This window comes from Lissotriton vulgaris, chromosome 7 (assembly GCF_964263255.1).
Source record: "Lissotriton vulgaris chromosome 7, aLisVul1.2, whole genome shotgun sequence".
In the NCBI taxonomy this organism is placed as follows: Eukaryota; Metazoa; Chordata; class Amphibia; order Caudata; family Salamandridae; genus Lissotriton; species Lissotriton vulgaris.
This window is the reverse complement of record NC_141695.1, coordinates 994149548-994162555: the sequence shown is the minus strand read 5'-3', so window position 1 is coordinate 994162555 and position 13008 is coordinate 994149548. Positions and strand designations below refer to the sequence as shown.

Sequence of the window (13008 nt, the reverse complement as noted above, 5' to 3'; positions counted from 1 at the left end):
TGGCAGGTATGAGGTATGTGACATATCATGTTGGGAAGGATAGCTGGGGAGGGTTCAGGAACTTAATTAACTTGACAGGGACCAGAGTGAGGCCTGCCCATTCATAGTTAAGTGTAAGGGAGAACTTGGGAAAGAGAATCCTTTTGTCTCCAGGGCTCTGTGTAGCCAGTTTGGCTCCAGCCCAGAGTGAGACAGACTGGTCACAGAACCAGTTTGGTGTCTCTGAGGAGGAGGGGTCTGTTCCCTTAAACCTACCCAGGGCTAGCACCCCATCCACCTTCAAGGGCACAAAGGTGATGCCATCTTGGATTTCACTTGGAACAATTCAATGTCAGATAGTTTGCAGGAAGGCAAACAGCATGTGCTGCAAAAGTGGAAATGTTGACCCCTGGGAGTGTTTTCTCATTGGTTTGGGAGTGCCTGGGAGAGTCCACCACCCACTGACTCATGAATACTGCAAAAGTGGGACCTAATACATAGCTCATCAGAACACTTCTTAGACCTGTGAAAGAACAGACAAGGACTGGAGCTGGTGTGTGAGACATGTTGAGATCTGAAGGGCTGAATCTGCTCCCACTTATATGGAAGTCTAAGAAGTGATGGCCAAAGGTCAGTTGGCTGACATTCTCTGTCGCTACAGTGACTCAACAAAACTGCTAGAATAATTTTTCCTGAAGAATCCAGCTGACCACTAGAACTGGAGCAGAACATGACCTTGCTGGTGACCTCTGCTTGAGTGCTATCCCTAGGTCCTGGTACATTTTAGAAGTGACCAAGAGGAGCTGCTCCAGAAACTCTGAAAAGTTGGGACTTAGAAACGTTTGTGACTTCAAAGACCTCTCAACCGTGAGCAGGACCTTGTGGGAACAGTGGCAGATTTTGAGTGGACTTTGTCAGATGCAGCTACAGGCTTGCCCTGCCGGATGATTTTGAGCTTAATAAAAAAAGAATGATTTTGAAGGTAAAAATCTTGACTGGGCCAACACATGAAAATAAATCTGCCTGACAAGTGGACTTTGGCAGCCGAAAATGTTTAATTTCTCTCTGAGCTTTTCCAGACAAAACCAACTGCTTCAGTGGGACAACTTTCAGCAACTATTTGTCTGCCAGATGACTTCAGCAGTTACAGAATGCAGACTTCCCCATCTGGAGGATTTCAACTTCCATTTTGGGGGCCAAGTCAGAGGGCCACATTTTTGGCAGGGACAAATCTGCTTTATCTATCCAACTTGGGCTTCATTGTGATTGGTCCAAAATAGTATCTTGGTCGACGTAAACAGTGAATGTTGACTCTTGGTTGTCACTTTACTTTTTAGGTTGAGCCTAGCATTGCAGCGCATGTGTTGCTCGCTTTGCGAGGCATGCAGTATTCAGTCATGGAAGCTTCATGGAAGCTCCTCCCACTATCTACCCATTTTTTTCATTGGCTTATGTCCTAAATGCTGCCTTCCAATTTGTTTTAGGCTTGTTTGTTCCTACCCATGATGTCCGGTTCGTCATTAGTATTTTTCCATGGCTACTGGCCCCTTTACTCCGAACACTATTTCCCCCCACCCCTTCCGCAGTCCATGACTTCTTGGGGACCCCCGCCCCATTCCCGCGCGCTCCCGGTCGTGCCTTCTCATGCCCGTCCGCACTGCCCTGCCCGCACTCCCCTTTCCAATGCAATAGGTCTTGCGTAAATGCGAGCCCTATTGCATTGCAAATGCTTGTTCTTGGTTATATTTGATTTAAATCCTTAAAAATCACATCTCCAGTTCCCCAAATTGTTTTTTTCCCCTTTGATATCATTTCGATCATTAAAGTTTGCTCTACTTTCAGAAATTATTTGTGGGATTTTTATTCTGTTGTGTTTTGACTTTATAACTGTTGTGTTACTGCTAAATACTTCACTAATTTTTTAAAGGTAGGCCTAGCTGCTCTGTGACATAGATATCAAGGGAATGAGCAGAGGTTTATAATATTAAAACTATACTTTACTTTGACTTGTATGTGGTCCTATTCTTTGTGATGGAATAAAACCCACTTTCTTTCAGGTGCTAATAATCTTGTATTTTAAGTTATAATGTGAAATTTTGATCAATGTAAAATCTTTATGGTTTAAAGACACACTTTGACAGAACCTTTGAATCGACCATCAGATGGTCTCCTCAAGAAGCTGGTGGGTAAAAAGTTTAATCAAAATGCTAAATCCATCTGTGAAACAATTTTGTAGACTTAGAATTCATTTAACTCTTCCCACACTCGCACAAACCAATTGAACACCACAAACCCAATGAAACAGCACAATTTTATTGTTTTTCATAGAAGCCGGAAGGTGTGAAGAAAAGGTTTTTTTTGTCACAATCCAAGAGTTGCAGAACATAAAAAGGAAAGGAAGAAAGTGATTAAGTGTATGTCGGGTTGGATTGGAAATCCTTCATCGCTGGTTTCTGTTATTAAATATGCTGTGTAATCTACAGCAGCTCATTATACCTTGCTTATCCAGTTGCTCATGTATTGAGCAAGGACACTGCTTAACGCAAAATTGGAGACAGTGGAAACATTGTGGTGCAAGTAGAAATAAATCATCATCATCAAGATAGTTTTATTCGACTGAGCAAGTCATAAAAGCGCATACAGATAAAACAAATGGATTAATATAGCTCTGCAATACAAAATTTATGATCAAAGTTAAAATATAAAATCAATACATTTGTGCAAAAAAAAGCACAGTGCCTTCTTTTTAAAAATTGCATACTAGAACAAGGTTAAGAAATAACACATTAAATGAAATAGATCTCATGCACCAGGATTGGGTTTGAATAAACCCACTTTGCCTAATTGGCCCCCATATTCGTGTTGGGTAGTAGATGCTTTTATTGGGGACAACTGCTAGCTCTAGCTAATTTAGAGTGGATCTGCCATATCCACCTTAAAAACTCGGCCACTGGAATTGCATACCTGGGAGATGAGTCAGAGCGTAAAATTCGCAGGGCTACCTTATGTAAACATGTGGCCATATATTTACAGAGCTGGGCCAGCCAAACGTTACGCAGGCAGGCAAAGAGCACACAGGAATATGATTCTATTGTTTAATGCAGACAGGGGATTTATTGTGTCCGGTACAAGACCATTTGGATGAGAAAGACTTCAGCCAGATCTAAATTGGAAGTAAAGTTTCGAGCCAAAGGCTTTGTAATGTTGTCCCAGTATAGCTCTTGTCTCTGGCATGGTTTGATTTTTAAGAAGAGCCCTGTGAGTGAGGATAGATCATACAATATACATTATTTGTGTGTGACCATGTCCCAGTAAATCTCTTTAAGAATGTGTTTTGAGGAGAATGTCGAAGTGGAGGGGAGATCCCACAAGTGTGATAGACCCATTTTATAAAACTTATCTCTCAAATCTCGCAGCCAGCTTATCTTATGAAATTGATCTAAATTAATAACATCCCTAAAGTCCTCAGTATATACTGACAATTCCTACGTTACCCATAGTTGTTGCCAGAATAGGATTGGGCGAAGCCTAGCATGGGCTTTTAGATCTTTCATACCCAGATCATTCCTTAAAGGGAGGGTGAGTGTTCTCTGTGGGAGGCTAATGATTGCACGTAAAAATGCATTCCCTGCTAGTGTGAGCTGGTTCAGATTTTCTAAGCCCCACAGCTCTGCCCCATAGAGGGCTGAGTAGAAATAAATCCTTCTGCGCTTTGGCACACCAAAGTGGAAACCCAAAGTTCTGAAATGTGTGGGGAGTAGATGTATCCTGCTATTTACATATAAACATATCTTGATATTTGTGCATCTATCTTAATATTTATCTACTTTCCCATCCATCTATTTATCATATATATATAATGCGCTATGATATAATACATCACATTTGAATTCTGATGTCACAATACCTGTTGCCAGTAGACAGTGTAAAAGGAAGATCACTCATTAGATTCATATATGTTATTGAAATATAGAAAACTAGAACTATCCTTTCAGTTCCTCTGAACTGTTTTCTTATTTGACCAGCTGTTCGAAAGAAGAACGTAGCAATTTTTGCAAGCATATTCATTTTTTCAGGGTATTTTTTTTAAGGAAAGGAGGAATCTAAATTATAGCTATTTTTGAAAGGGACTTACATTGAACTGCGTATTATATGTTTTTGCAACAAATTATCCTCTGTATATTGATAAATGTAATTTTGTTCTGTGGATTCCAAAAATATTCTGCACATTTGTAAACATGTTGCTTTATAAGAAGAATAAAGAGATCAAGTTTATAAGCATGTTGGAAAAAGCTATTGGTGTGAACATGTATTCTAAGGTATAAAATATTTCTTCCATATGTTAACAGAATATTACAAGTTGTCTCCAGTGACATGACCGTATAAGGGACATGAAACCTCTATGGATCCTCTATACAGTGATGGTACCCCTGGAAGATTCACAATATTTTTATGATGTACAGCAGAGGGTACTTTAAATATAATAATATATAATAAAATATAATATGATGTGATATGACGTGACATAGCGTAATAAAATAATCTCTCTGACAACCTTACTCTGCCATATGTGCTAGTAATATGCAATGTAGGTAAAAAATAATGTACTTTAAAATTCATGCTTCTGATACTGCTCATCTACTTTGATATGTGTATATTGTTAATACACTGTTTTTAGGTTTCGCCTATTATCATTCGCTTGCGAATGTAATAGGCGAAAATTCAAGTGCTCCATCGACTCGTCAAACCACTGCGGTTTTTCCACAGTGCATGTGAGTCACGTGAGCACAAAAGCGGGTCACGTGACCACACAAGCACGCGCATCTTCCTAATCCGCCTGCCACATTCTCCTCCCCTCGCTTGCATTCCCGCCCCCCCCCCCACCAGGCTCTCCCGCCCCCATCCGGCTTCCCTCCGGCCATTTGGCAGCATTGCGAGGCCAGCTGAAGAAAAACATTTGTAGCATTCGGTTTAAGACAAACAAAGAAGCCATACAAGCCAGAGTTGTGTGCCAGAAGTTAAGTAAAATGTCTTATGTTTGCTTTGAAACAGATTGCTTTACGCTGAAAGATTGTAGAGCCCACGCAGCTGGCATAACACAGATAGTCTAAGGGGCCCTTGCTAACAACATCGGTATAAAAGAATGACAAATCTGCCAGAATGGGGTCACTTGGGTCTTTCAGTGCAGAGCTGTGTGACAGCCTGCGAGTTTTGGTTTCCACTCGGTGTGGTTCTGAGCTGTTCATTTCCCCTCCGAACACCCAAACAAACAGTCAGTAGTATCGCATTAGCATTAAGCATGGGCGAATTTTGCGAATCTCGCGTTCGCGAATTTTGCAGATTTGCGAACTCGCAATCCGCAAAATCCGCGAATTCTCGCGAATTTGCGGATTTTTTTTTTTGTGTTTGCGCGGGTTTCTGCCAGTTCGCGAGGGTTTTGTACAATGTCGCAAATTGCGAACTTACCTGTCGGGTCGCAAGTTTCGCGAACTTGTTGTTTCTACGTGTCCAGCCTGTTTGGGACAGTCTTCTTCATCACTGCCACTCTCTGTCACCACTGCCACTCTCTGACTACTCATGCCACCCTCTGGCCCACCAATGCCACCCTCTGTTTCATCACAGCACCCTCTGGTTGTCCAGTCAGTGTACATTATTATGGCAACGCAAGCACACATTCCCTGCCTCAAGTGACCTGAATTAATTTGGGGCTGATTAATGTGTCACAGAATATTTTTTTAGCTGGCACCTGCTTCCTGATTAGTGATCTTTTGCACTTGCTAAGTGCTTTCATTGTTGCAAAATTAGTTACAACACCTGCCCTGCCCCAACTGACAATAATGAATTAGGGGCTGATTAATGGATTTGAACTTCCAGCCTGGCTCCTGCTTGTCTCCCTTAGCTGTAATTCAGGACCTTTGTGGCATATGTGTAACTATTCTGAGGTTCAGAGCAGGGTCACATAATAGTTGCAACTGGCAACTGAACTCTGGAGGGGCCCCTCAGGAAGCACTACAGGAAATGGCTACTAATGATGAGCCTGAACTTTTGAACCTGGTAAGTAGTTTCAGTTTTGCTAAGATCGTATTTCTGCAATTTTGCACTTATTCGCGGGGCGCGAACTCACGCGAACAGTGCGAACAGTGCGAGCAAAATCCGCTGCTCGCGGATTTGCGGATTTTGCGGGAGATTCGCAAATCTCGCGGATTGCGAATTTACCGAAAATCCGCAAAATCCGCGAGCGAAACGGATTTTCCGCCCATGCTTAATTAGCATACACACAAGCCTGCTGACGTGTTCCTGGGCTGTTTACCCCAGCACGGGTCTCTGACGGTGGCCTGCATTTTTTTTTGTCACCTACCTCTATCTATCAGAGTCATAGCGTTTTTAAACACGAATTGAGTCTAACCGATCTTCTTGAAAACATAGGCATTTTGTAGTATTTACTTAGTTTAGTGAGAAACCTCTGCCCATGCTTAAAGTTGTTTACACCTGAATGGTAAGGTAACCTTTGGCACCACGGTTCGTTCACCCAACACCATACCGGCATATTTTCAAATCCCTCCGACAAATTAATACGCACAAAATAAATAAATAAATAAAATAAAGCCTGCTGTGGCTCGTGCCAATAGTTATGCAGTACAGTTGGACGTGATGCAATTGAGACAGCCAATTGGGAGGGTGCTTGCTGTTGCCCCGCGGAAGTTAAACAATGTGTGGTTGCTGTGCTTTTCTCGAAGCGCCTGCATCGCCGTCTCCTCTGTGATATAGAACATGTTGGGCGCTCATACTAGCTCTTACCAGTCCGATCGTAGGTGGGCAGACACAAACAAGCTTGCCGAGGTGTGTACCGAGAGATGGCGCAGAAGAGAGTGCATGGCAGACTGGCAGACCTAGTAAACAGGCTTGCGAGTCTTTGAGAATAAGGCTTGCTAAGGAAATGGTGGGAGGAGGACGGTAAACTTAAATGCTTGTCAGGTTGCACCTCGGGGGGCAGACGGGGTACCGGAGGGTCCTGCAAGAGTCCGACTATGTTTTTATAACTTCACTTGTAGGAAAAGCAAAATTACGCTGGAAGATAAGTCGGGCACTTGTCAGGACAAGCACTGGCGTTGCCAATAGGTTTCGCATTTGAAAAGTTGGAGCTATTGGTTTTGTAAATGACATTTTATATTTATATATCGTTATTGGCATTGTCAATAACAATATATAAATATAAAATGTCATTTACAAAACCAATAGCTCCAACTTTCCAAATGCGAAACCTATTGGCAACGCCAGTGCTTGTTTTATTTATTTTCCAACTATGCAACATATTTATGTTGAGGTATAGCTCTTTCACATTTCAGAAGCTTCTGAGAAACATACTTGGAGGAAGTGGGGATGAAAATTACAGTCCTTGACTGTGAAACAGCAGGATGACAAACCTGTACAATTAAGAAGAATCTACTCTACAGCATACATTGGGGATCAGGGGATTTAAGCCTTTTCGATATTCACCACGTGGGGAAGGGGCAAAGAGAATAATTTTCAAAGGGAAGAGCCTTGTGAGTGCATATTTCTTCCCCATAAGGTTTCCATTTTGAATGGTGGGTCGAGAATTAACTTTGGTAGTCCGAGCAGAGGTATCTGATGGACTAGTAATTTTTTCGAGTTAGGCATGGTGACCGCTGACTGGTCAGTCTCTTGAACACCAGCTCAATGTAGACAAGCACCTCAAAGTTCAGCACAAGAGGAGGAAAGGCCATATATACGAGTGTTCATAGTCATAAAAAAACATATTTTGCACATAGAAAGGTGAGTTTATTTGGCATTTTAATCTTATATAAATATAAATCTTACCCTCAATTTTCTTCCAAACACAATTATTTTTCCTTTGGTCTGCTCTTTTCTCATCCGCCACTCGATGGAGTTCAAGCCATTGTCTGTAGGTAGTGAAATGTTGCGGCGCCCAATTGTAGGGGTTGCAGTACCAGCCAGAATGTGCGGCTCACTATGGAAGCTGATACCCATTCCATTGGCATACATCACCCGCAGAGTGCCGTTGGTGCAGAGCTGGTAGCTATTGCGCACTTGATCTAGGACAACAGAGAGCAACTTGTTTGATTACTATGTTCCAAATTGATGGCTAAAGCCTTCCTCTCTGAGACACGAGTGGTCATAAAGTGAACAGCTGCAACTCGGCCACTTCTTGCATTTTAATCTTTACTAATGCTTGTCCCTTTTCTCTTTCTTCCACTTGTGCCGAACAGAACACGATAGAAGCCATGGGAAACAAATGATGTAAATAGAAAGGTGGAAAGTAGTAATTAAAGTGCGTGGCACAGAGATTCCCCAACAAACACAGACATTTCAACTTCATCATCAAGTGCATGTCGGTGCCAATTTAGGGTTGTCCAATCCACATTTAGAAAGAGTGTTTTAGTAGTGGTACAAAACGTCTTTGGGTGGTTTGAGAAACAAATGCACATAGGGGGGTTTTATGAATACATTTGTAATTCAGTATGTCAGTCATCAATCTGGAAACTTTTAAGATGATAGAGTCCAAAGCAAGAGGTCTGCCGATTTAATAAATCTGTATAGTATCATACTGCCACTTTAATCTTATTTTATTCAGCACCAAAAGTAATTCTTGCTGAAAAAAGAGATGTTTTTCCTTTCACTGAAAGATGCTATGCATTCCAATTCATTGCACAGATAGGTCCTCAGTCTGAGTGGGGTGGAGAATTCCAATCCCTACACAAACAGGAGTTTGAGCAGTGACTGGAATTCCAAGTTTTGCAGTAAACGCTGTATCCCAGCAACGTTCAAGTAATACATTGGCAATATCAAACCTTCCACAATTTATCAGGGAAAATGTGCAGAAAACGCTGATATATTCAGAAATTGATAAACTAAGATTGCTTTTTTGCATAAAATTCTTCATTTTCCCATGCGAAATGCAGAATCTCTGGCATTTACTATACCTAGTTAGTTTCTCCCCTAGGATATCTGTATTTACAAGGTGCAGTGAATGCCCCGACTTTCAACAAACGCGGAATCAGGGTCATAGTCGTTTCAAGTCTTGTACTATTACCTACACGGACTAAAACCTCTGTCCCTTCCGCTGCCAGTACGTCATTTTTTGTGAATCACTGGCAGCACATTTCTCTGCCCCATATTTACAAGGACAGAAAAAGCCACCCTGCGTGGCTGTTCCTGTCCTTGTAAATATGGCTTCTTTACATGCAGCACTTTGCGTGAAAGGGGCGTTCCATCGGTGTTGATGTGGGTGTTCCCATGCAACACCCATGGAACCAGACACATTTCCAGATTTACGAGGAATTGTAAACCTGGAAATGCGTCAGTATGCTACGCCACCCTAGGGGTGGCATAGCGAGGCGCAGCGAGGAGAAATGTTTTCATTCCTTCTTGTTTTTTTCCTCTTTCAATGCGTGCTGCATTCTACAGCACACATTGAAAGAGGAAAATGCCTGTAGTGATTGTTTTTGTGCAGGAAGGAGCCCTTTCCTGCACAAAAAAATCACCCCATGATGTATGCATCCTGGTGCAAGGGTGCCTGTGCCGGTACATCGCAGGTGTTTGTGCGCCAGCGCAGGGAGACCACAGGAATGCAACATATTATTGTAAATATGTTGCATTCCTGTGCTTTGAAAGTGGCGCAGCCAAAGGACTTGTGGTGCCACGGTGCGGCACTTTCTTGTAGATCTGCACCCTGCATTTTATTAAATCCGAACTTAAGGCCCCATTTTCTTCTAGTAATCAAAGAGGAAGCCTTACTCACAAAGAAATAAAGAGTTAAACACAACTTCACTGCAGCAGCACTCATGCAAAGATGTGTTTCAGTGAACTCTGAATGCCAGTACACTTGAGGCCTATAATAAAACTGTGTGCGCTCCTGTTTAGTGAATGACGAATTAAATGACACAAAACTAGTCCTGGCTGACTGCGGAGTAAACGAACACACGATACAGTATTTCTACTGTTTTTAGACAAAGTCATTGTGGGTCTCTTTTACATGAATACAATTCACCCTTGAAGCCTATTCCCTGTTTTATTTCTTCTATTAGCCTAATCGTTATCTCCATTCTCAGAAAGTCAATCAAATGAAAGGCTATTTAATTCCTATCTGAAAACTGACATGTTATTCTTCTGAACAATGTATAAAATACCACTTATGTAAAAACAGGTGACCACCACTAATTTGACAATCACAGCCTTCCAGAAACCAGTTGCCACTTTGTGAATAGAATTGAAGCTTTTACAATAGAATGCAAAGTTGGAACTAACAAAACGAAATAAAAAAGCATTAATTGTCCATGACGTAAAGCTCTACAGAAAAGAGTTTTATGGCCATTGTCAAACAAGGAGCTTATTAACTATGGCTTCACAGGAAAAGCTGCCCCCATCAGCCTTTTCTGGCGGCTTCCCCTGCTCTCATGCCTCTGTCTTTGCATCTTTCCAGGCAACTCTTTCCCTCAGTCTCCATGATTGAACATTGCCAAGAAGTCAAGCGCTTATGGAGACGTTGCTCACATTATCATATACATGAATCCTCCTGTAGTTTGCAAACATTAACTGTTTCTGGAGTTCTTGCATAGGCGAATCATGAAAGATTACTTTGCTAGGAAACACAACAATTCATTTAAAACAAAAAGCTCATACATTTGTGACACTGTTATTTTAACGTGCAATCTGATGGAGCACATACCTTGAACCACAGTATAAGAAGCCTCTACCGAGGATAGATTGGTGATCACAGTGACGTCATCGTCCCTGTTGGAGTTCTCAATATCTATGGTGATGGATTTCTCCATTTCTCGGTGTAGACTTGTTACCACCCCGGTTGGGCGGGTCACATTGGTCAGGCGTCCTTCATTGTCATAGCTAAAAGTTCAAGACAAAAAGAGCAACATGGTCCTCAGAGCTGCACCTTTTTAGGTTTGATATTAGTTTTACTAAACCTATACATATAATATTATTGCCCAGAAGGGTGTTTCAGACAGCCCTCTTCATCCTTTGGTCTGTTATTGTGCCATTCACATTTCTTTCACCCATTATGCCATAGAGCATGAGGTAACGGGCCAGCCCATTTCAGTCATTGGTTATCTTCCCTGTGAGTAAAGGCAAGCTATCAGCCCCTTGACGGAGAGCACATTCACCCACAGTAACTTGGTTGAGTGCCATGTACTTCAAATATGGCAATGTATGCCTTGTGAGATGAAAAAACATTTTTTTGATTTTAGACAATGTTTTTTTAAGATTGGTTGAGGGCTAATATTTTCTCAACAATAAAGTTTTACACAAAACCATGACAAAACAAACATGACTAAACCAAATGACTGGTGGCTAACACTATACCCATAGGTTTTACCAGTGCTTGTTGAAAACAAGTGACTGCCGTTAGAAGGGAACCATAGGAGAGTAACTTGTGAAATGGACCACGTAAAATTAATGCATAATTTTATAAATGTTCCTTACTTTTATTTTAGCTCATTTCACGCTGTGATTAATTTTTTTTAGTAAATATGCATGCACAAGCATAATTATTTGTGTATATAGGCAGAGTGACACACACACACTTGCATATTGACAGAGCCACAAACTAACAGATCTGAAAACATTTTCATATAGATATGCATTAAATGTGAGCAAACTGATTTTTTGCAACATTTTGTGAAATGTACTTGGCAGTATTGTTTGTGAAAATGAAATGCAACAGGACACTTTGTGCTTAAAAATCATACAGAATACCAGTAGGACACTATTTCAATGATTCAAGAAAACATGTCTCCTGACCACAATTCTACTGTACTTCATGTAATACAAGATTTGAAAATTTGATAAGATTTTGCCCATGTAAGAACATTGTTCAGACTTAATTTCTTATGGGAGCATCAGTTCCTCAAAAATCAGATTTCTGAGACTAAATTATCTTGAAAAAACTGGGAGATTGTGTTGCCACAGTGAATCATTGAACCCTGCATACAACCCAAATTCCATGCATATGAAAATACATTACATACAAAGTGCCTTCGAAAATAATCAAAGTACTAATAATGAAATGTACTTGGATGTCATAAAGAATAGATGCCGATAATTAGGCTAGAGGAGCTGTGAAAAAAACGACTAAGTGGTTGAACAGGAACCAGTCACACTTGATGGGAAAATATATATTTTGGAAAATCACATCAAGCAGAGCCTAAGATTCTTTATCTGCAAGAATATTTTTTTTGAGTTCAAGCACTGTGCGAAAACCAGGGACAGCAATGTGCAAACATCAGAAGGTTCTCATATTAGCAGTTGGTAAGACAGGCCAGGAATTTGTACAGTAATTGCAAAGGGTTTCTCAGAATGCAATGATCTACATTCAATGTCTACTCTGCAACATTGCGGTTCTTCACTCTTGCAAAGATGGGAGCTGAGAATGTATATTTTTAAAATCATCAGTGCCCTTAGCTTTGCATACCTGGATCTGCTGTCTCTTCTCAAAATGAGGCCTGAATTGCATGATAGTAGATTCATACATACCAAATGGCATGTTCCGGACATCTCTTTCACCTCTGCTTTGCCTGGAACCTGCACCATGATGTTCAGAGTTGCTTTCAATACCTAAACAAACTCACTCTTTTCATCTCTGGATTTCAAGGGCTTCGCTTCAGGATCGGACTGGCCAATTAGGCAGTGCCCGTTGGGCTGGTCTGACAAGGGAGTGTGTGGGTTGTGATGTTTTGGCTGGTTGTGGGCCTGTTTGATGGCCCGGTGGACTCGTTTTGTTGATGCCCCTAATGTTACCACAAACAATGCCTGTAGCAAGCTCAAATTCTTGCAGCCTCCTTGCCTCACAAAACACGTATACAGCATGTCTTTACAGATTCAAACTGCCCCAATTTGCAAACATGGATCACTTTTTTAGATATCTGATTCATAAATAGGGGCTGCAAATATTTTGGTGCCTGGGCCTATTTTCTGTTCCAGTCAGATGCTGCTTTGCTTCATTGATGTCTGAATTAAATTGAGCTTCATTTCACA

General features: G+C 41.3%; 1 protein-coding gene across 1 annotated transcript in view; it reads right to left on the bottom strand.

Moving 5' to 3' along the window:
* LOC147702831 (teneurin-2) overlaps window positions 1-13008 on the bottom strand; it is a 1317719-nt gene that overhangs the window by 77583 nt on the left and 1227128 nt on the right. Inside the window, exons 24-25 of the mRNA XM_086931409.1 lie at window positions 10688-10863; window positions 7819-8054 (exon numbers count right to left, since the gene is read on the bottom strand). Coding sequence (XP_086787535.1) covers window positions 7819-8054; window positions 10688-10863 — 412 coding nt within the window. The remainder of the gene's footprint in view (window positions 1-7818; window positions 8055-10687; window positions 10864-13008) is intronic.